Source organism: Typopeltis vanoorti, chromosome 12, assembly GCF_054136105.1.
Source record: "Typopeltis vanoorti isolate ZY-2024b chromosome 12, IOZ_Tvanoo_1.0, whole genome shotgun sequence".
NCBI classification, from domain to species: Eukaryota; Metazoa; Arthropoda; class Arachnida; order Uropygi; family Thelyphonidae; genus Typopeltis; species Typopeltis vanoorti.
In genome coordinates, this window is record NC_143560.1 from 25560159 (window position 1) to 25583796 (window position 23638).

The following is a 23638-nucleotide window of genomic DNA, read 5'->3' on the forward strand; positions in this document are numbered from 1 at the left end:
ATACATTGTGCTGTGAAGAATTTCAATATGATAGAGTAGCTCCAGGCTTGCTAGTGCTTTACAGCTGGCTTCTAAGGAACTTGTAAATGGTGACAATAATGTTCTTTAAAGTGAACTGAAAGTTTGTACACAAACAATCCAAAAAGAACTTCGTATTGTATTGTTTTAGAAATATCAGAACTGCAATTCTTCTACCTACCAAAGAAGAGTTTACAGTTTGAGTATACTTTTGAAACATCATTACAGAGAAACATAGAAGAAGAAACTGTTTTTTTGTATTTTATTCGAAGAAAACCAGATCACATATACTTTCATTATCAAGAGTGAATTCCTTTTTCATTGAAGTGATATTCTAATCATAGAACAGTTAAAGCAAGATGTTAATTTTCTTTTTTCTATCAGAAACAACAATTCACTTTTTCTTTTTTTATTTTATTTTAACATATAGTGAAATTTCTTTCTTTGTGGTATAAAGACATGTACTGATTTTAATTCATCAATTCCATAAATCTAAAAGTGTGAATTTTCATTACACACTTATTATAGCTTATTACAAGCTTTTGATATGGTGAAGTTGTAGATTACATCAATCCTATGCCATAGCCAGTCTTATAAAAACTGTAGTTTATTACCAAACTATGTAACAACTTTATCACCATATACTATGTAATTATGTAAATCTAACAACTGGGCTACTTGTATATAGAGGCTAATTCCACATCAACTGCCTTAGTATTCCCATAATGTTAAGCACATGCCCTTTCAGATGTGTATAATGTATTATGCGAAGGGCCACTATGCGAAGAGTTTTTACCAAGAAGATATAAACTTTGAAGAGCATTTTAACTCATAATATTACTTACAATAATGTGTAAATATAAACTGAAATGCATTGGCTTTCTTTCTTTCTTGCTATAAGCAAAAATTCATACATAAGAAAGAAAGATTATGAAGAACAATCTTTTCCATTAATAACAACTCTGTATGTGCTAGAATCTAGTAAAAAGTTTTTTCACTTGATTAAAATTTAAATAAAAATTGCCAAGAAATTATATTCTTATTTAATCCTTTATCCAAGTGTAAGCACAAATAGAGTTTGCACATGAAGTATCCTCACAACTGGGCTACTTCTAAATAAAGGCTAATGATTTCACATTAATTGTTTTAGTAATCCCGTAATATAAAGCACCCCACCCCCACAATTTTGAGGAAAGACCACTAACCACACTTGTTTCGAATTTTATTGAGGTCCTATGCATGGAAGTCAAACACAGAAGACTGGATAAAGGATTAAACAAGAATATAATTTCTCTGTAAGTGTTAATATCCACATGTATATGTGGATAGGCTTATGTGTTTATCAGACGTTGTAATCGATTTCATGGTATGATATGAACACAGATGGATAAGAAAATAACTATTTATTAACTTAGAAGCTAATATTTCGCTGGTATTATATCCAGCATCTTCAGAGCACACAACACAAAGTTTGTTACAAAAGCAAGACAACTACAATCCGGTGTAACAGTGGGGCTAGTATAAGTAATTGTGTTGTGTGCTCTGAAGATGCTGGATATAATACCAGCGAAATATTAGCTTCTAAATTAATAAATAGTTATTTTCTTATCCATCTGTGTTCATATCATACCGTGAAATCGATTACAACATGTCTGACGAACACATAAGCCTATTCACGCGTATAAATATTCTTCACGAAGATAATATCGTACGTAAGGCACGACAATACGGTAAGTGGAAAGTAAAATTGGCGCGGAAACTGAACAGGTTAGCCTTCTTAAAAAGGTGCTGAGATACCAATTTGATACCAAACTGTATAAAAATTAGGAACAAGTTTCACTCGGCCAAAGCCCAACGTATTTAGAAAAGAGCGAGTTTAGCACTATTACGAGAGCAGGTATATGCTACTCGCCAAGAAATTTCAAAATTAAATTCCTCCATCAGTGTATACTACGTGATATATTATCTTACATTTTGAACCCGGAGCTATGGGATATCTTGGATAAAATCTCTGACTCGATAGCCAATAAAGAATTTGCTAAAGTTAAAAACCGACACCGGAAAAAATTTGAAATCCTCCAGCAACGCAATGTTACGCAGCGGCCACAATTTCATCAAGATTGCGTTGTTATGAACCTATCATCGACAACTTTATCCAAAGAGGCCACGAGTGCATTAAGTCTTGGACACAATTTTGCCACTCCTAAAGATGTGCCTAAAACCAAAATAATGGCTTCCATTGAACGTGGGATTTACCACTTGCCTCCAGCTATAGCCAATAATATTAGGTTAGACGTGGCCAATATCCTTATCCATTCTAAGCCTCCCAAAAATAATATCCCACATAAAGAAATAATAGCTCTAAAAGAACTACGCAATAATAACCACATTACAATAACCAAGTCAGACAAAGGAAACGGCACTGTAGTAATGGATACAACAGAATATGAAAGCAAAATGCATGCACTGCTCCAAGACCAGTCTACATATCAAATCATAGATCGAGATCACACCAACTCACAAAAGAATAAGGTGTGCAAGTTAATGAACAAAGTCACTTCCTGGCCAAAAGAAATTCTCAAAAAACCCAAACCCTTGCACGTTAAAACACCCAGAATATATGGTGCTCCTAAAATACACAAACAAGGTACATCTTTGCGTCCTATTGTAGATAGTAAAAACAGTCCTACATATAAACTAGCTAAACATTTAGCCAAATTACTAACCACTTACACAAACAATTCTCCCTCTTTTGTTAAAAATTCTACCCACCTAAAAAGTATTTTAGAAAATCACACCTTAAATAGTTCAGACCTAATGGTGAGTTTTGATATCACCTCATTATTCACTAATGTACCACTGATTGAAACACTTACCTTACTAAATTCACAATTTCCCCCAGATATATTTCAGCTATTTAAATTCACAGTACAGGCAGGTTATTTTACATGGAAAGGGAAAATATACAAACAATTAGATGGGACAGCTATGGGTTCCCCCCCTTAGCCAACTTCTACATAGAACATCTGGAAAAATTACCTATCAACACAGCCACTCTCAAACCTAGTCTCTGGCTACGCTATTTGGCCACATGGCCCAGACACATTGAATACATTTTTAGTGTATCTAAATAGCCAGCACCCTAAAATCCACTTTACAATGGAACTAGAAGCCAATGACTGCCTGCCCTTCCTGGACACACTGATCACACGTCTTCCAGAAGGTTCCTTATCATTTTCAGTTTATAGAAAACCCACACATACAGGGAGATACTTACACAAACAATCACACCATCACCCTTCTCAACAATATGGTATCTTAAGAACACTAACCCATAGAGCTAGAGCAATCTGTTCCAATGACATTACTCTCACTGCTGAACTTTCTCACCGACGTCATACCTTCTTAACCAATGGTTATAATCCCCATAAGATAGATAACATACTAAATGCTACCCAGAAATCCCCTCTATCTACCACAGAAGACTACAGCAAAACTATCACCATCCCATACATTAAAGGCACATCTGAAAAGATATCTAGGGTGCTTAACAAATACCAACTATTCACAGTATTCAAACCTTAAGTAAAATTAGCAACTCTCATCCGTTCACCTAAGGACAAATGCACTCCATTATCACATCCAGGAGTCTATGAAGTGTCCTTCTTGCCATCAAGCCTACTACAGACAGACAGGAAGAACTGTGGACATCCGCCTCAGTGAACACAAAAAATATATCCGACACTTTAACTATGGCAAGTCGGGTCTGGCAGACCATGCTTTGGATACCCTTGCACACAGGATCAATTGGAAAGAAACAAAAGTAATGCACAGAAGCTTCTACAAGTCAGAGAGGTTGTTCCTGGAATCAACAGAAGCCTTAAAACATACTCCAAACCTTAACAAGTATGGCTGTATAAATCTACCAAAGATTTGGGAGACAGTCATCCTAAGATCAAATTAATATTTATTACTTTTATTTCTCTGGCACGGGCAAGCAGGTTTTTCCTCCCGGAAACTCGAGTTTTTCGTCCTGTAAACTCAAGAAAATCGACCGTAGAACCCACATTATTTCAGACATTAAATATATTGTGTTAGGGTTAGAGACCACGAGATGGCGGCACATTTGAGCCGTCTCTCTTCACTGCGTACCGCTTAATTAGTGATAGCCTTGGGCCATCTGTCTCTGATTGGGTACCAGTGGAGATTGAATTGCCCACTCAGTCTCCAAAAGTTAGATAGGGCTAAATGGCCTCGCCTACTCCCGTATATACGGGAATAAAAAGGCGTTAGCTGATTTTTTTTTTTTTTTTTACTTTTATTTTATTTTATTTATTTTTTATTTTATTTTATTTTTTAAACTTTAAAAACTTTTAAAACTTTTAAAGACTATCATTTGGACTACTATTTCAAAACTTTTTATTTTATTTTATTTTTAACCTAGATGGCGCCATATTAGGACTTTAGTCTTGTGTTGCACGCTGCAGTTACTTATACTAGCCCCACTGTTACACCGGATTGCGGTTGTCTTGCTTTTGTAACAAACTTTATGTTCTGTACTCTGAAGATGCTGGATATAATACCAGCGAAATATTAGCTTCTAAGTTAATAAACAGTTATTTTCTTATCCATCTGTGTTCATATCATATCATGAAATCGATTACAACAAGTTAATATCTAATTTATATCATTAAACTAAATATAGAATGAATTTTATAATTTTCTTCATATTTATTATTTTACTAATTTGTTTAGGTTCTGCATTAAGACATCAGGATAAAATATAAAGCATCATATTGTTAAATATAATGCAAGTTGTGTCAAGAGTGAAAAAATGAAGTGACAAATATCACGGATTAAGGCAGGATTGTGGAAGTGTTATGAAGAATATAACAGAAGTAGTGAATGATAGTGCACAAAATATGAATGAGCATTTGAAGGAAATGGTCGAAAGTAATAACGTGGATGATGAAATGCCAGCACGGAAAGAAATTGCATGTTTATGCAGACTCCTTCACAGGACAAAATATAAGCTCGAGTAACTGGAGAAACAACTGGCATGTGGTACAGAAGGACAGAGAACAGAAGAGTGAATGAGAAAAGCATAAAAGTGTGAGAAATTGGGAGTAAAGAGATAGTACTGAATGGGGAATCCATGATAAGAGGTATATATTTAATAAGAAAGTGACAAAAGTTCAGGGATTTTCAGAAACTTTAGTTTCCAAAAATCACTGCATATATCTTGCACCACGATTTTTTAGCTTTAATTTTTTTGGGGAAAAAAGTGTGAGTTATATTCAAGTAAATACAGTAATTTTTTTAGCTTTCAAATTCTTAAGTATTTATCATTGGTTAAAGACTGTATTTATAAAACACACAAAAGAGAGCAATATCAAAGATACAAAATACACAAAAGAGAGCAATATCCAGATACAATATCAAATTTCATTTGATATTGTATCTAGATCAAATGAAATTGATAAGGGTGTGTCGTCTGACATCTCTAGAGAACCAATGGGAAGATGATGAAAAATCTTCATAAGTATGACATGAATTACTTGAAATGTGGATTTTCATGGACGGGAAATGAAGAGGGACTTATTCCAAATTTTGTTCTATTAAAAATAAATCATATTTTTTGAAATTATTTAAATTAAGGGGATATTAAATCCCACATTGTTTTAAAACCGAATAAGAAACTCAAAGATTGGAATCAGAGAGTTTCATGCTGAATATAGTATAATAAACTATAAAAGTATCGGCGACCGCCAGCGTGAGCTAATGCAAGTAGTCCAAGTACGTAGTACAAACTCAGGCAACTCGCAGCAAAAGTGGTGAAGTTCTGATCGCTATTCTTGGTATTTTCCATAATGTAAAACACATTTCCTAAGAAATGAATGCTGTTATTACATTATGGTAGGAGATCACTAACCAGACCGGTTTCAGCCTTTATTGAGGCTTCATCAGTGAGTAGCTAGACTAAATTAATACCAAACGGGTATAGAGAAAAGAACTTATATACTCTGCTATATGAGTTGTCAAAAAGGTGCACCCATTAAGTTACTTAAATATAAAGAGCCAATAGGCTTCATTTCGGCGATATAAACATTATTTAAATTAAGTTAAATAATGTTTATATCGCCAAAATGAAGCCTATTGGCTCTTTATATTTAAGTATCATATTTTTTGTTTACATGAACACATAATTTCAAATAAAATAGACATTTACAATGAAATATATTTTATTTATTTATGAAAATTTAAGAAGTGGTATGCGGATATCTGAAGTTTGAGAAACACTGCCCTAGAGGATATATATCAGAACTAAATGATGATTATAACTGAATTAACAAAGCTAGTACGGTAAAGAGTCAGCAGAATAAACTTATGAGACAAGAGAAAGAAATTTTAGACAAACATCAAACTACACATACTAGCCACTGAATTAGAAAGTTTGATTTAATACTATGTTGGACATCCTTTAGCTGAAATTACAGCAAATGTGTGGTATGGCATGGATTCCACATGGATTCCATCAAATCTGAGCCTGTTAGATTATTCACCAGAAGTCTAACAGGCTCAGATTTGATGGAAGAGGACTTTGCTCCCAAATATGTTTTTCTAACATGTCCCATATATTCTCAGTGGGGTTCAGATCTGGACTTTGTGGTGCCCAAGAAAGTCGCTGTCATGCTTTCTAAACCACAGCTGAACAATTCTTGTGCAATGAACAGTAGCACTGTCATCCATGAAACAACCATCACCTGCTGGATGAAAAGTCAACATTACAGGATGGACTTGATTGGCAACAATGTTCAGATATTCCTTGGAAGGCACCTGACCTTCCAACAATATCAGGGAACCCATTTTGTACCAACAGAACATGCCTCCAAACCATGCAACATCTCCAGAACCTTGAGTTGTGTTTACAAGGCAAGCTGGGTTCACTGCTTCATGGGATTCCTGCCAAACTCTCTGCCTACCATCAGTACAGAACAAGGTGTACTGTGACTCCTCGGACCACATGACTTTTTTCCAGTCTTCCATTGTCCCATCTTTGTGTTCTTGACAACATGTACATGAACTTTCAGGTTCGCACAAATCTGTGGTTTTCATATAGGCATGTGACTGCCAATTCCAATCCTTTTCAATTCCCTGTGCATAGTTTGGTGAGATATAGGCCTGGAACAGCATTTATTAAATGCTTCGGTCAATGCACAGAGGAAGTTATGTTTGTCCCTACAAGCCTTTTCAGAGGATGACAATCTCATTCTTCACAGACTTTCTTAGGAACAGAGTTATGCCTCTCACACAAGCATAATGGATTATTTTTCTACTGATTAAACATCCAGGATATCTCAACTTTTGTGAAACCAGTCAGCTCTGCTGTTTTCAAAATTGTGGCTCCAACAAGATAAGTGGTGACAATAAGCCCTTTATTGAACTCTGAAAGATCGTTTGTTTTTCCCATTGTGATTAACACTTTTGGCGATTATTGACCAACAGCATTCTTAAATAATTGCCTGGAACACACAGTGACACATGTCACCATATATTTTACATATACATTACATAGTGATGTTTATGTACATCTGTATAAAGGTTTCTAATTCAGTAGCTGGTATGTATAGCAATATATAAAGATAATATTCAAACCTTAACTGATGAATCTGAAACTTGGGGTAAAAGAAAACTGATCAAAGATTTTATCACTGATTTAAGAATTATGAGAAAAATGACAAATGATGAACACAGATAGCAAGACACTCCTTCTCATTTGTACAAACAGTAATATACAGAAATTTCAAATCCACCTAATATTGGAATAGCACAATACTGCTCACACCTTTGGGATGGTGTAGAAAAATCCCACAAATGCATAAAATTCGATGGGGTGAAATTTTGTTAAAATTTTCCAACAACGATTTTGCAGAAGTCACAAATCATGTGAAAGGAATAAAATTGTACATTACTGATCTCAACAGTTAAATACTGATTGTAAACTTGTAAAGGTAACTGACTAAAAGAATGAATAGAATTGTTCATAAGTTACAAAGTATTGTAAATGTTCAAATTGTACATTACATTGATTCAATATTAAATTCTGATGCAAAATTGTAAGAGTAACAGAATGTTAATGTATTTCTGCCTCAAGTTAAGAGGATTAGACAAGGTTATGTTGGCGACTTGAAAGTGAACAAAGGTATTGAAGGTCATTCAGATGTGGATATTTTGCTGGAAAATCTGAAGATCAAGACAACGGTGATGCCAATATATTTACAGAAGATTCGGGATCTCCAACCCTAAAACAAGGAAGTTCGGAATCGTATAAAAGAGGCCTTGAGAACCTCAAAAAAGGAGAGTGCTGAGTTGTTCTTCTTGCTGCAGTTCAGTGGCCCACTCGGTCTTCCGAGATTTCGTTGGAAATTTAAGAGAATCAGGAGAGGCAGATTATTCTTCAGAGATGTATTTTTGGTAACGGAACGTGCCACGTGTGACCAGATACACGCCACCTACAGAAGACCTAGAACCGACAGTGAGCTATGCTACAATTCCCGGAAAAGGACTACAGCAGTACAATTGCCAGGAGCCATTTAGCAAAGACTAGTATATAGGACAGAGGAGAGCAGTCAACAGAACTGCCACAAAATCTTCAAAGCTGGTAGGACTGTATATGTTTCGGCGAATTTGTGAGTAGATTCTAATGTATTAATGCTGAGGTAATGATTAAGAATTGCATGTCCACTGGACGTAACCCTGTTAAAATAATTGTATAGTTGCTACAAGAGATAATTGAAGCTGAGAGTTAGCTAGTATATATTAAGAAGAATGTTAGCCAAAGATGTAAATTGAAACAGCCAGAAATTGCCTAGATTTGTAAAGCAAGTTATTTAAGCATTGTGAATAGCAGGTCTAATTTGTAAGGTTACGATTTGAACTTAAAATAGGCATCAGAGAGAGATTGTTCGATTGTATGTTAGATTGTATAGTTGCTTAAGGTAAAATAAACATGTTTTGTTTGCTTAAAATTATCGCCTGATCTTTGACCAATGCACTGTCTCATAAAAACAACCGAACCTGTGTGCTTAAAATTTATAGAAATTGCCATGACTGACTAATTAGGAATTCTTTTAGAAAGTGATCTATTCTATAAGTGTTATAACTAATTTTCTTGTGCTATAAAATTAATTTGGGATGGTGCAGTTGACAAACAATATAAATTTTTCCTGAGTTACATAGCGTGGAAGATAGTTAACTGCATCCGTGAATTAGCTATTTCAGAGGCCCTTTCACTAACAGTGCCAACACTTGTAAGAAGTATAAAGGATTGTAAGTGGGAACAAAGTTAATCAGGTTAGATTAAAATAAGGTAAAGAGTACTTAACAGTTTGAAGTTAAAGTAGACATAGGAAGGATAAAGACAAAAGAGTTAGAATAATACAAAGGCAAAGCCTACAACAGATATATAGACATTAGAGAAAATAATTAAATAATAACGTAACCCAAAATATTACAAAGGCACAACTGAAATTATTTTACAATGCTATCCAGAAACAGTATTATTATTATTAGCATCTGACATCTATGGAGTCCAAAGACTCATTGCAAGTGGTCTATCCTCTCTCATGCAAAATAATCATTGAACAGTGCCTTAAATCTATTTACAGTTTCCATACTCACCATACTTTCAGGCAATGCATTCCAATCACCAATCACTCTCTATGCAACTTGCTCACATCCTCCTTATAGAGCTTCCAAGAATGGCCTCTAGTTCCATCTTTGCCTTTCTTTACTATGAAAAATCTCCTCCACATTAATTTGGTAATAATCCCTGCCTAACACTGACTTAGTAAAACATTTCTAATTCCTCTCTAATGCATTCCCTTGTAAACCAGGTGATCAAATCTGTGCACAGTAGCCCATATGTGGCTTGATCAAAGCCTGACACAAGGGAACTATAACCACTTTGCTTCTGTATGTCAATGTCCTCCTCCTCATTATTACCATAATCCATTGTGATGTTCTTACAATTTTAGCAATATGATCCCTAAACTTCACATCTCTGTCCACCATCGCTCCCAGATCCTCATCTCGTTCACATCCTTCAAAAATTTCCTATTAATTGTATAATTCTCATCCCAACCCTGCCTACCAAATTTCAAGACCTTGCACTTTGTAACATTAAACTGACAGCCCACTCACATAGCCTAATGAGATCCTCCTGCAAGGCAACATCTGTTCTACTTCTCATAGTTCTTCAGTAAACAGCTGCACATCTCCAGTTAAGATGGTCACAATGCCATACAAGTTAAACAATAATGGTCCCAAAACAGTTCCCTATGGCATTTCAGTAGTGACCTTCCTCTTTTGGGATACCACTTCTTCATATACAATCTGCTGATACCTATCTAACAGCCAATCAGCTATCTAGCTCACTAGTATGTTATATAATGCTATTTGTTTCAATTTAGCTACTAGCTTGTCATGTGGCAGTCTATCAAAGTCCTTTCAAAAATTCAAGTACACCACTCTATATTCATCTTCTTAATCAACTAAATTTGTCACTTTGTTTTAATATGTAAGCATATTGCTAAAACATAATTTCATAATTATGATTTCATCATAAAGAATACTGGCTATTATCATGACACATTTCTGAATCCTAGTCTTCACCAAGTTCTCCAACACCTTAACAACAACTCCAGATAAACAGATTGGCTATAATTTGTAATCTCAGTGTTAACCCCTCCCCTCGTTGTATAGTGATACAATTTTTCTTACCTTCCATTCCTTTGGGACTTGCCTTGCTGCAAACTCACATGTACCAAAGGTGCCATTAATCCATAAAGTATTTCTTGAAGATGCATGGCAATTTATTGTAAAATCCTACTGCTGCTTCACTATACCCTCTACACTCCATCTTTACAGATGTTGCCTTTACAAGAATGAAATATCTGATAAACTGCTCATTGAATACTTCAACTATATCTGCTACATTGGTGACTAATCTGCCAGTGTCATCAACTAGCATTACCTTCCCATAGTAATTTTTTCTTCTACTTACCACATATTGAAAGAACTCTAGGATTAAAAACTTACTAGGATTTTTCTTAGCTTAATTTCTTCTTATACTATACTCATGTGCCCTCCATTAAATATTGCTTAAGATTGCTGTTGTCCCTTAACCTGGCATTAGTAAGGCGGGGCATCACAGACCCCAAACATATAGAAAGAAATAATGTGACACCGCCACCTTACTAACGGTGGGTTAAGAACTTGAGAAATTCATTCTCCTTATTCTGTGATGCTATCTCTACATTCAAATCAATATTGCCATAATTGAAATTACCAATAATGATCACTCTTTGCTTGCTCACTGAGCCAAGTTGTCCCTTAACCTGGCATTAGTAAGGCGGGGTGTCACAGACCCCAAACATATAGAAAGAAATAATGACACCGCCACCTTACTAACGGTGGGTTAAGAACTTGAGAAATTCATTCTCCTTATTCTGTGATGCTATCTCTTCATTCAAATCAATATTGCCATAATTGAAATTACCAATAATGATCACTCTTTGCTTGCTCACTGAGCCAAGTTGTCTATACACTTCTTTGTCTCCACCCTCCACATTCCCTAGCCTTTTTTGATCAATAACAATTAGCAACACTCCACCAAATATCTCATTCTAACATCCTCTGCTTTGCATCACGTTGCTTCAAAACCATTGCCACTTTTTTCCCTTTGTATCTCAACCTTATATGGACATAATTTCCCTGCTATCATCATCAACAACCCCCCCCCCCCCCAGCCTCACTTCTTGCCTTTCCTATCTTCATGAAAAACACCACATCCCTCCATGGCTATTCCTGTCAAGACTTCATTCTCATACAACCATGTTTTACCTATTCCAACTACTTTCAGTCAATAATCTCAAGGAATGCAGCACTATACTACAAACAGCATAGCTAACTGATGATTCCTTCCTCTCTCTCACAGATTTTCTCTAATCTCTCTCTATCAGACATGCTGGTTCTGTCTTCTCTATATGCATTTTCATGGGTAATGATTTGTGAACTAGCCAACATCATTTCTTCACTTTTTTGTAAGAACACAGGTGCTTTCAGTCAATATCCATTTACCGTCCGGCATCAAATCTGTTGAACCAACTTCTCATTCTCTCTCTCTCATTCAATCTACTTCTACTACAACAAGCTGTTCAAGAAAAATATCAAAAGATTCCTATTTTCATCTCTCCCCAGTGCTTAAATATAGTATAGATTAAGCAACCTTTTGTGAGTCGATATTTAAAAAACTGTAATATTAATAACATAAAAGTTATTTCACTTCAAATATGCTGACTGTTGTTAGAAAACAAAGTAAATTTTTAAAAACTGTCCTATTTTACTCCTGATCACGTTATATAGATTTTCAATCTGAAGAAAAGAATTACAGATAAGTGATTAACAATTATATACAAAACAGATTTCTTAATGCAAACATCATTTTAAAAGAAGAGAATAAAAATTACTTGAATTTTTGGCAGAGTATGCTGTTGAGTACACATGGCTAGCATTCAGATTTACACTATTACTGTTGTATTTCCATAGTAATTTGGTAGGACGAATGGAAACAACAGGAGAATTTTTCTGAAAACGAATAAAAATTCTAACACTCAATATTTATTATTATTTGATTAATAAATTATATACAAATTTTCTATTCTCTACTTACTTGATTTTTATCATATATAGTTATATACTTGACAGGTCATTAGTGATGGGAATGGAAGATAGAATACAGATACATATACCTTTAAAAGTTAACTATGATTTAACATAAAAGACTTCAAGAAATCCATGTAAACAAATCTGAACGCACATTACCTGAGTTTCTTTGAGATGAAGAAGTGATGGAAAGGATCCAGTGGTGAGCAATCAAAATATGGTGACAGGTCTGTGGATTATTTTTTTTAATTTATTTATTTTAATATCAATCTCACATACAAGAGGTTGAAAAACATATGCCACATCAGTGCCATGTGCAGACAAAATGACATACTGACTGTGGGTCACAAAATATAGTCAAAGACAGCAAAAGAGAAAAATATGTTTCTATCCCTCTTATACAAATGACTTATAAAGGAAACATAATAAATAATAATTTGATAACAATGATGTATAGAAAATGTTTCAATATATGACAAGAGAGCAAAGAACATAAGTGCACCCATAGAAATTGCATCAGCATGTGGTTAGTGAGGGTGTGAGGACTAGATTTTCTGCCTGGAGAGGGATGGATGAGTGGAATGAATTACCAGAGGCAGTCATGATTATTTTACCAGTGAATAAGTTTAAGGATAGATTAATTAAACACATGAATGGTTTAGTATGTGTAAAATGAAATTTACTGATATTTTGTTGCTTGTTATAAAGGCATCTTGGGAGAGAGCTAAACAATATTTAAAAGGTGACAGGCAACAACCATGTGTTCACAACTCAAGTCTTCTCAATCACAGGCAGTCACATATGCAAGAGAACAGCATGCAAAAAACAATTCAAATTGGGATGATAAAGCAACTGATGATAAAATTTTATCATCAGTTTAAATTTAAACTGACTTTTGTGAAGCAACTACACATTGTTCATGGAAGTTCTATGACTAGTGTTGATAGCGTTACACAAGGTGTGATTTATTAGATTACATTTTATTTATTAAATTAGATTCTAAATATTTAATCTAGTCTGTCTATGGTTTTTAATTCTGACCTGAGCTAATCAGCCAATTGTCCTAAATAAGATGAATGAGAGAGAGAGAGAGAGAGAGAGAGAGAGAGAGAGAGAGTAAGGACAGGGAAACAATCTATCCTTGGTTAGGCAGCAAGGATGACAGTTTTTGAAATGTTTTGTAGGTAGCTTGTAGATCATTTGTGAGAACTCATGCTGTCTACTCTGATGTCCATTTAAGATAGGTCATGACAACTCTTTTTAAAATCTGTGGTAGTTTTTATGTTTTTTAGCTCAACCAACAGGTTCAAATATGTAAAGCAGATGGAATGAACTTAGTTTATTGCTTCAGTGTTTTGATAACACCTATCTTCTGTGATGGATGATGATATGAGGTCAATTAGATATACCAGTCAATAAATATAGACTTCCAATGGACTAAAAACTGAAAGCACCAATAGAAATATATGTTATTAATATGTCCAAAAAAAAAAAGAAAAAGAAAAGAAAACAATTTTTAATTCTTGTTAAATGGTGAACTTGATGCAGTTATACATGGAAGTCTTGGCTTCCAAGTGCAAACAGATGGAAAAAATACCATCTATAAACTGAAGTCAAATATGGGACTATGGGAATAGGTAGAGTTGATGTTACATGTGTATCATGAAGTATATAGATGTACTAAGTCCCCCCCCCCTCAATTTTTTTTCAAATGGTTCGCTGACAATGGGGGAGGGCCCTTGTTTAACCAGACGATGCCACAGATGGCATGAAATTTTGTCATGTTGTACCATCATTTTACATCATGGTTTAAGCCAATAATAACACTATTTAGTGAGCTAAATCCTAAATTGCCAGCCCATCCATGTTCATTCAGTATCCAGGTTAAAGGCTATGTGGAGGTCTCCTCCCAGTTATACAGTTTTGACCCTTAAGCACTCCAGGCATTTTCATTGAGTCCAAAAACTCATCCCGTTCTAACATTACTTCCAATGTTCACATATGCCTCTCACACCTCTCCTTAAACTCATTCACTGACAAATCACAGCTACTTCTAGCAACCCATTCAACACTCTCCAAGCAAAAAATCTAATCCTCACACAAGTGCTACAACACATTCACACAATATCCCCAGACAGCCCTTTGTTCTTTCCATTACAGTTATGCATTTCTTTCTGTATCTACTCTATATATATCTTCTCTGTTCATCTCAGATTAGCTTTTTCCTTTTTAAACCACAAACTTTCAGTCTATCTTAATGGGTAACAGTGTTTTCTTTCTTAATTTCTTTTTGTTTTTGTTAAAAAAAAAAAAACAGTTCCCAGTAATCATTCTTTTTAATTTCTTACCTGTGGAAGGGGGGAAAATAAACTAATAATGCTTTTCTATTCTCTTATTTTATGGTTTAAGACAATTTTTTATGATTAATGAAAATGTAAAATGATTTATTTTACATGTTCATTGGGGATATGAACAAATTGTCTTGTATTGAACCTTAAGGCAGGACATGAAAATTTAACATGTTCTTCTTGTTTGTGTATCCAATATATATTGGTTGATTAGTACTGGAATGAAAATTACCCTACATAGCAAAAAACATCCAACCCCTACAAACACCATACTGTATACTATATTTAGTGTAATTAAAAACAACTGGAATGAAAATGACCCTATATAGTGAAAAACATCTTTCCCAGACAGACGCCATAATGCATAGTCATAAACCAAACAGAGCAATGTTTTACTGTAGTACTAAATACATCCTGGTGTGAGACACAACTCACATGAGATAAAGCCAGGCATGAATGTGTTAATATATAAACATGGAAATAAGTTAAAAGTCTAAAATAAGTTAAAAATTTTATATAGAAAATATCTTAACAATAGACGAGTGAAAAATGAAGATTTCATTACATAACTATGTTTATTTGAATAGTTGGTAAATGTGTAAAAATTAGAGAATATTTATAAACTTCTACATGTACCACATCAGTATGTCACATGTATCTATTAATAAAGATACCAGTGTGTACCATCTCCCACCCCAAAAAATGCAGTGATTAACATTCCACAGACTAATTACTATTTTGATCTAGCTCTGGATCCTCTCAACTCCATATACCCAAGAAACCCAGGCACAATAAATCCAGATGCAGTCATATCAAAGCTTTACAAAGAGGAATTAACTTCCAAGTGTTCCTTTCAACTATTTTGTCCACTTTTGCACTCTATCCTTCTATCCTCCAGAATCCCTAAATCTGCAGCCTCATGAATTTCTTGTAGTCTATTTCATCTATGTAATAAATATATATAGAAAAACCAAGCTATATATATATATATATATATATATATATAGCTTGGTTTTACATCTCAAAGTGCAAAACTTCACAATTTGATACAATGAACTGGCAACCATTTTCCATTGCCCAAACTACTAGTCTGTTTAAATCCTCCTGCAAGATCGTTACATTACTTTTATTAACTATTGCCCTTTAAAGTTTAGCATCATTAGCAAACAAATGAATATTCTCTCTCTAATCATTCCAATATCATTAATATACAACTTGTCTATTAACAGTAGCAGCTCAAGTACAGAGTCCTATAGCACACTGGCCTTGCCTTCTCTTTGGTACGTTTCCACCATATACTACTCTGTAGTGTTTGTCCATCAGCTACCCTCTTGTATATAACACCTGCTTCAAGTCCAAGTCCCATTTGTCCTTACATAATAAGGTTCTACATTAAATGATTTTCAAAGTCTAGCAATATCACAGTGTGACCATTTCAATTATCCACTTCCACTGCCACTTTACTGTAAAAAGTAAGTATGTTACTATGTTACTTCCCTTCCCAAAAGCCATGCTGTCCTCCATAGAGTATCATATTCCTATCCAACCATTCCTGAATTCTGTTCCTTGATCAATTTTTCAAATACCTTAACTTCCACTTCTGGGATACTAATTAATTTATTACTACCTCCACCTTGGAGTGTCCTTTATGTAATGGGATTATCTTTCCCTGTTTGGAAAGATAATTTAGTCCCCATTTACACTGAGATTTCTTAATATGTTAAACATCTCCCGTTCATCTACCACTATTTTTGTATCCCTTTCATATTAGTCGCTGCATTATCTCCATCCAGATGCTATGCACTTGCAAAGTGATCATTCAATAATTCAACTATCGTTTCTACTTCTGTTATTTTTCTGCCGCCACCACCAGTGTTTGTTATACTTATCCTTTTATAATCATTCTTTCTTTTAGCCACCCAATAAAAGAAGTCTGAGATTTTCTTTGGCCTGCCTAGCCAATTTCTTCCCATAATCTGATTTTGCCTTCTCACCATGCTGGTAATCCTTCTTGCTACTGATCATGAGTCTGCTAATCACCTTTCTCCTTATATATCCTCCACAACATTTTTACTTTTTTTTGCAGCTCCTGCTTAATAAGACACTACTCATCCATTAACACCCATTTGATTTATCAGATTGCACACTAGAGTTAGGTGTGCAATCTGATACTGCTTTCCTCAAATACCCATTGACAATTTCCCATGCATTACTAACATCTTTCTCTTGCAGTTTCTTAACCCAGCGTTAGTAAAGTGGGGTGTCACAGACCCCAAAGATACAGAAAGAAATAACTGTGACACTGCCACCTTACTAATGCCGGGTTAAACCACAGCACTGCTCTCCAAGCTGCCTTCTTTGTTAATGTTCATTTTGTCCTTTTAATTTTAATTTTTCACATCAGATTGGCAAAATGAATTGTTTATTTTGACTAAAAATAACATTCTCAGAAGGATAAGTAAATAATATGTATTTATCCATTTTAAACCAGATGTCAGCAGATGTCAATAATACAAGTATTACTGCTGACATCTGGTTTAATATGATCAGCAAAGATTATAAGCAGCAGAGAACATATGTCTGCTGAGGACATATTACTAAGGTAGCTCATAGATTACTTGGCTGCTGAAGAACACACTGACAAGTAGAGATAAGGAATTTGTTATTCCTTTTTAAAAGGCCTTGATACATCCATATCTGGACTAATGTGCTCAGGTCTGGTTTCCTGAATTTCTTTGGGAAGGAAGTGGTAGAGAGGATTCAAAAGCAAGCAACCAAGATGGTGAGTGGTCTGTAAAATATTCCCTATGAATATAGACTGAGGGTGTGTGAGCTGTAGAAGTTGGTTGATAGGTGAAAAAGAGGGAATATGATAGAAACATTTAAGTTACTTAAACAGTTATATAGGATTGATACAAAGGAAATGTTTCAGCACTTGGCTAAAGGGGGTAGAATAAGAGGTCATCCCTGAAAGTTGAGTAAAAGTGTGGTTAGTAGGGACACGAGGACTAGATTTTTTGCTTGAAGAGTTGTCAATGAATGAATGGAATGGGTTACCAGAGTTGTCAGTGGTCTGCCTATTAATGGGTTCAAGGAGAGGTATGGAAGATTGTTGGATTGTTTCGGTCTCCTGTGATGAGTCTTCAGACTCCAAGGTGCTCATACAATAACAATAGTATCAAACTATTTTTCCCTATACACTCTTCTATTCCAACTGCTTATTTGCCACTTAAGTATAAGATATGTATGACTCTGTATAAGGTTCCATTTAAACCATAAAAGTTTAGTATTCTGAACAGTCTTTTCCCTTGACACCTTAACATATGTCTTTTTCTGATCACCCGAACTTATAAACACTGAGATCATTGTTATACTGACATTATTTTTCAACTATATTTTTTAAAGTAAAAAGCTTGTTATGACAACCTATGTCTGGTCTAAACCGAATTTACTCTTCCTAGTTTGTTCTTAGATTGTTTTCAAGTATTCTCTTATAAAACTTGCCTGGGACACAATAAGGAAATTCCTGTAAATTTTTGCAGTCACTTTTATTTCCTTTTTTATAAATTGGTTTAATACAGGTTATACTTAAATTCATCTGGAATCCCAGCCATCTTCTGAATTATTACAGTATATCCACTGTATTTATAATTCTCTATTTAGTAAGTGTGCCAAGTTACATATCACCTACAACAATACCTTTCTACATTTCTCGTTTCCAATGGCTTTTTCTTTCTTCATTACTGAAATATATATACTAATGATTGCATTCCTGAAATGCAAACAAAAAAAAAAAACAGTTTTAACATGTGCAAAGAAAATTAGAATTTATTTACGACACCAATATATTTCACTCATTGTAACAAATCTTGTGTGCTCTGGATACTAAAGATTTCAGATGCCATATTTTTCAGATGGATGATGATGAGCTCATATATTATGGATATAATGGATGAAAAAGTTGTTTTTGGTAGACAGAAGTGAAAATGGATCCATCTTGTTTACACTGGATGTGTACATCAAGAAAGGAAATACCTTTTGATGATTCTTTTTCTAGTATGAACTTGATATGAGGACGCAGGGTCTTGATTTTTTGTAGAAATGAGAAGAGTTCTGGTTGTGTGTCACTCCAAAATGAAAAGATGTCATCAACGTAGTGTAGACAAATTGTTAGTTTGGGGTCAAGAGTGAAAATTCTATCTTCTAGGTGTTCAAGAAAAAAGTTGGCTAAAAGTTGCAATTTTTCCCAAATGTATTCTTTGTTCTTCTGAAGAATCTCTAAAACAAGAATTGGAAATTATCAAAGAAACAGCCTTACTAAATGGATATAATCGAATAACAACCCAAAAAATAATTAACCACTCTCCTAAAAATCAACAATTTGTAGGAGTGGTTAATTAAATAATTAACCACTCTCCTACAAATCAACCCAGCAAGAAGAAGCCCACAGGACTCCTATACTATATATTAAAGGCATCTCTGAACGTTTGGCAAAAATTATTAAAAAATATCAACTCATCACTACTTATAAACCCATCAACCAAATTCATAACTTGCTACCTTCTCCAAAAGATAAACTATCACCAATGATGCTACCTGGGGAATACAAAGTACCATGTTCGTGTAACTTGTCTTATTATGGACAAACAGGAACATCTATAAATAAAAGTATCTCTGAACATCAAGACCACATCTGTCTTATCAAACCTCACAAATCTGGCCTTGAACAACATGGAATTGAAAATACTAACCACAGGATCCAATGGCAAAATGCTAAGTTACTACACAGATCCGTATATAAACATGAACATTTATATAAAGAAAGTGCTGAAGCCTTACTTCATAGACCTAATCTTAATTGGAACAACTTATCTTAATTGTTCTTAATCCGAATTTAATCGGAATCGTCTCAGTATTCCAAAAGTTTGGACAATTGTTATCCTCAATTACTTTAAGTAATTTATCTGTTATATTTTAAATTAATTAAATTTAGTTTTCAGCCGAGTAGTTTTAAATTAATAGGATTATGCTGATGACACCTTTTATTTCCATTCTGCTTTGTTCATTTATGTTCTAAAATCTTTTTTAAGTGCTAAGTTGAATAGTGTAAGTGAGCAAGTATCGCACTGCAAAGTTCAGATTTTATTTCAAAACTTGATGAATATCTTCTTTACCCAAGTTAGTTGGTTGACTTAGTTGACAGATAGAGGCGAGGGACATGACAGCAATTTATAAGTTACTAAAGATATTCTATAAGACTGACACAAAAGAAATTTTTCAATATATGAAGAGTAAGGAGAGAACAAGGGGTCACCCTTGGAAGTTATGTAAGAGTGTGGCTAGTAAAGATGTGCAGACATGGTACTTGGTAGGTTTTTTGCTCGGAGAATGGTGAATGAGTGGAATGAAGTAGTTTTGAGTGCCTTGATAGTGAATGAATTTAAGGAAAGTATGACAGGTATTGTGTGAATGATGGTTAGCATGGGTATCCCGCAATGACCCTTTTGATTCCATGGAGATACCCTTATAATGATAATACTCCTGTAGGAAATTTATCTTGCAGAGGGTGTGGTGATTACATCATTGTCACATTTCAGTGTTTCAACATATACCATTATATGCCTGCTAATAGTCCACCAAATACTAGATGCAATTCTTTATCAAATTCATAATTTTTTTTGGCAATTGCTGGAGCATGAGAATATAACCAGATGACAACTTTCCCTTGCAGAAGCAACACTGATAGTCTTCTGATAGTCTCCGGAAAGTTTCCATAACAAGACCCACCACATCGTCCAAGCAACAATTATAACCAAGGATGAAGGTGCAGAGTCAAGCTATCCATGATGAAGCTTTGTTCAATTGACCGGAGTGACAATGTAAAAGAGCACTGTAAGTGAGCATGTTTTGTTGATGTTTAAGACAAGTATGATCGGAATTAGCATGTGTAACGAAAGTGTTTATGGGAAAGTGTTAGTGAAAAGTTAGACGTTGTTAAAAAACGTTTAATTTTCTTGACCATAAAAGCTCTGGAATGACTTCTAATGGGACTATATTGATCAAGTACATATAATAAACAACTATGTTATACCAACTAAAGCTGTTGGCATCTTCAGGGTGCATTTTAGTGCCTTACATCAGTTATGTACTCTGAAGATGCCAACAGCCTTAGTTGGTGAAACTAGTTGGTATAACATAGTTGTTTACTATATATACTTGATCAATATAGTCCCATTAGAAGTCATTGCAGAGTTAGACATTGTGTTATGGTTATGTGTGGGTGAAATGATTGTATAATCGTATATAAGATTGAAGTGTTTAGTTTAAGTTGTAATTCAGGGACAGCTGCCCATTTATTGTAGATAGTTTAGTGATGTGATGAGACTAAGTGAATGTTATATGTAAAATAGTCAATTGTGTATTATACATATTAAGTATAGATAGGCTAAGAGAAATATTTTCTCCTTTTGAATATGTGTATTGTAGCCTCTTATCAGTTAAAATAAAATGTTATGTTTGATAAATAACCTTGCCTGATCAACTGCCAATGCACTATCTCTAAAAAAATTTAGTGAATCTGTGTGCCAATTAGATAGGGAACTGCCACAATTAGCTGCATGAATATATGTATTTTACATATGATTTTTGCCTGTGTTCCTTCCCTAATTTCTCAGACTATTTAAAACTTAATTAGAATGGTGCAGTCGTAATATCAAATAAATTTTTTCTGATTGAGAAGTGTGAGAAATTAGGTGACCTGTTTTTCGTAGATACGCCAAAGGCTTAAGGTCTGTTTACTTGCAGTAGGAACAGAGGATAAGATTAAGAAGGATTAACTGAGAGATATTTGCTACGTACAATAAGGTTATATTAAAGGTAAAGTAAAACCGAGTTAAGTAAGGCCTAAAGAGCTGGACTAGTAACACATATAAAGTTAAGAAGGAGTAGTCGAGTATGAAAAATAATTAATAACAAAATTAATAATAAAAACAAAATTTGCACAAGGAGAAATAGAAACACACACACACATGGATATAATAAAAATATTAACTGGCTCTTCATTGAGAGTCTAGCTATGGGAAAGTGCCCAAGGAGCGTAAGATGTCACTGCATAAGGGTGGTGGTAGAAATGAGGTGTATCATGCTATAGACTACTTTGTATTTCTTCTTTATTTGTTCAGATTCTGGAGAAATAGTGAGAGATCATGTAGAGCACTGAGAAGATGAGAGTAATATTATCTATGAGGGTCAAAATAGATTTGGAAATATATACACGTTTGCACAAGAATAATGTTTAATGAATAATATTTCAGTCTGAATATTACAGACTATCTTCAGTGGCTACATAGGAATAGTTTTAAAAAAACAAAGTGGAATATGAACAATTGATCATTCACACATAGAACAAGCCGCGTGATGTCATATCGCTAAGTATTAGAAGAGTAAACATTTTTAAAGTCATAATTAAAGATATTAATTCAGAAATTAATATAATAATGTTAAATAACATTAGACTAATACAGGAAATTTACAAAAAAAAAAAAAATTAATGTGTTATCCTGATTAAATTTTCCCAAATTTTTGATATAGATATACAGTCATTACGATTCAAGTTAGGACATTGAAGTAAGGCCTCCACACTTTCTTTAAATAAATGTTCAGATTTGCAGCGACATCTGTCCTTTGGTCTTGGACCAAAGGATGTTGTGGCTTGTTTCTAATCCATGCTGAGCTAATCCAGATTTCTCAGGTTTGTTGTGTTGAACTGATGACTGATGCTCTTGAATTCTTTTTTCTATAGAACGTCCAGTTTGTCCAAAGTAGGAAAGATTACAATTACAAGGAGCTTGATACACACCAGGTAGAGACAAGGTTGAGTGTTTATCTTTAGATGAAGGAAAATGGGTGGATAATTTGTTAATAGGTGTATAAGTGGCTGTTAAATCATATTTCTTCAGAATTCTTGAAATTGGTTCAGAAATCCAGGAAATGTAAGGAATTGGAACTTGACGTATTGAATCTTTGCTGTTCTGTGTTGGATTGTAAGAATCGAAAATATGTTGTGTACTCTTTTCGGAGAAGCCATTTAGTTTCATGTGATATTTGATAGTCGAAAGTTTTTTCTGTAATAAATGAGAAGTTGAACAGTTAGTTTTGGCTCGTTGGATTAAACATTTTATGATTCCTGTTTTTTGACAAGGATGATGAGCAGATTCTTTGAGAATATAATGACCTGTGAAAGTTGGTTTTCTGTAAACTGTTGTAAGAATACCAGAAGGTGAACGGATGAGGACGTCTAAAAAAGATAACTTGTTGTCTTTTTAAATCTCCACGGTAAACTTTATACGAGGATGTAAGGAATTGATACTGCTTAAAAAGGAAGGTAAGGAGTCTCTGTTGTTAGGCCATACAGCAAGGATGTCATCTATATATCTAACCCAAAAGGATGGGTGAGGGAATATAGATGAGAACAGGACTTCTAGATGTTCTAAATAAAAGTTGGCAAGAGCAGGAGAGAGTGGACTTCCCATGGCTGTTCCTTCCAC

At 34.4% G+C, this 23638-nt stretch overlaps 1 protein-coding gene across 4 annotated transcripts in view; it reads right to left on the reverse strand.

Annotated features, from left to right (window-relative positions):
* LOC150100639 (uncharacterized) overlaps positions 1-23638 on the reverse strand; it is a 238425-nt gene that overhangs the window by 17310 nt on the left and 197477 nt on the right. For all 4 annotated transcript variants that reach the window (XM_090401516.1, XM_090401515.1, XM_090401517.1 and 1 more), the window contains exon 13: positions 12549-12666. In XM_090401516.1, coding sequence (XP_090257642.1) covers positions 12549-12666 — 118 coding nt within the window. The remainder of the gene's footprint in view (positions 1-12548; positions 12667-23638) is intronic.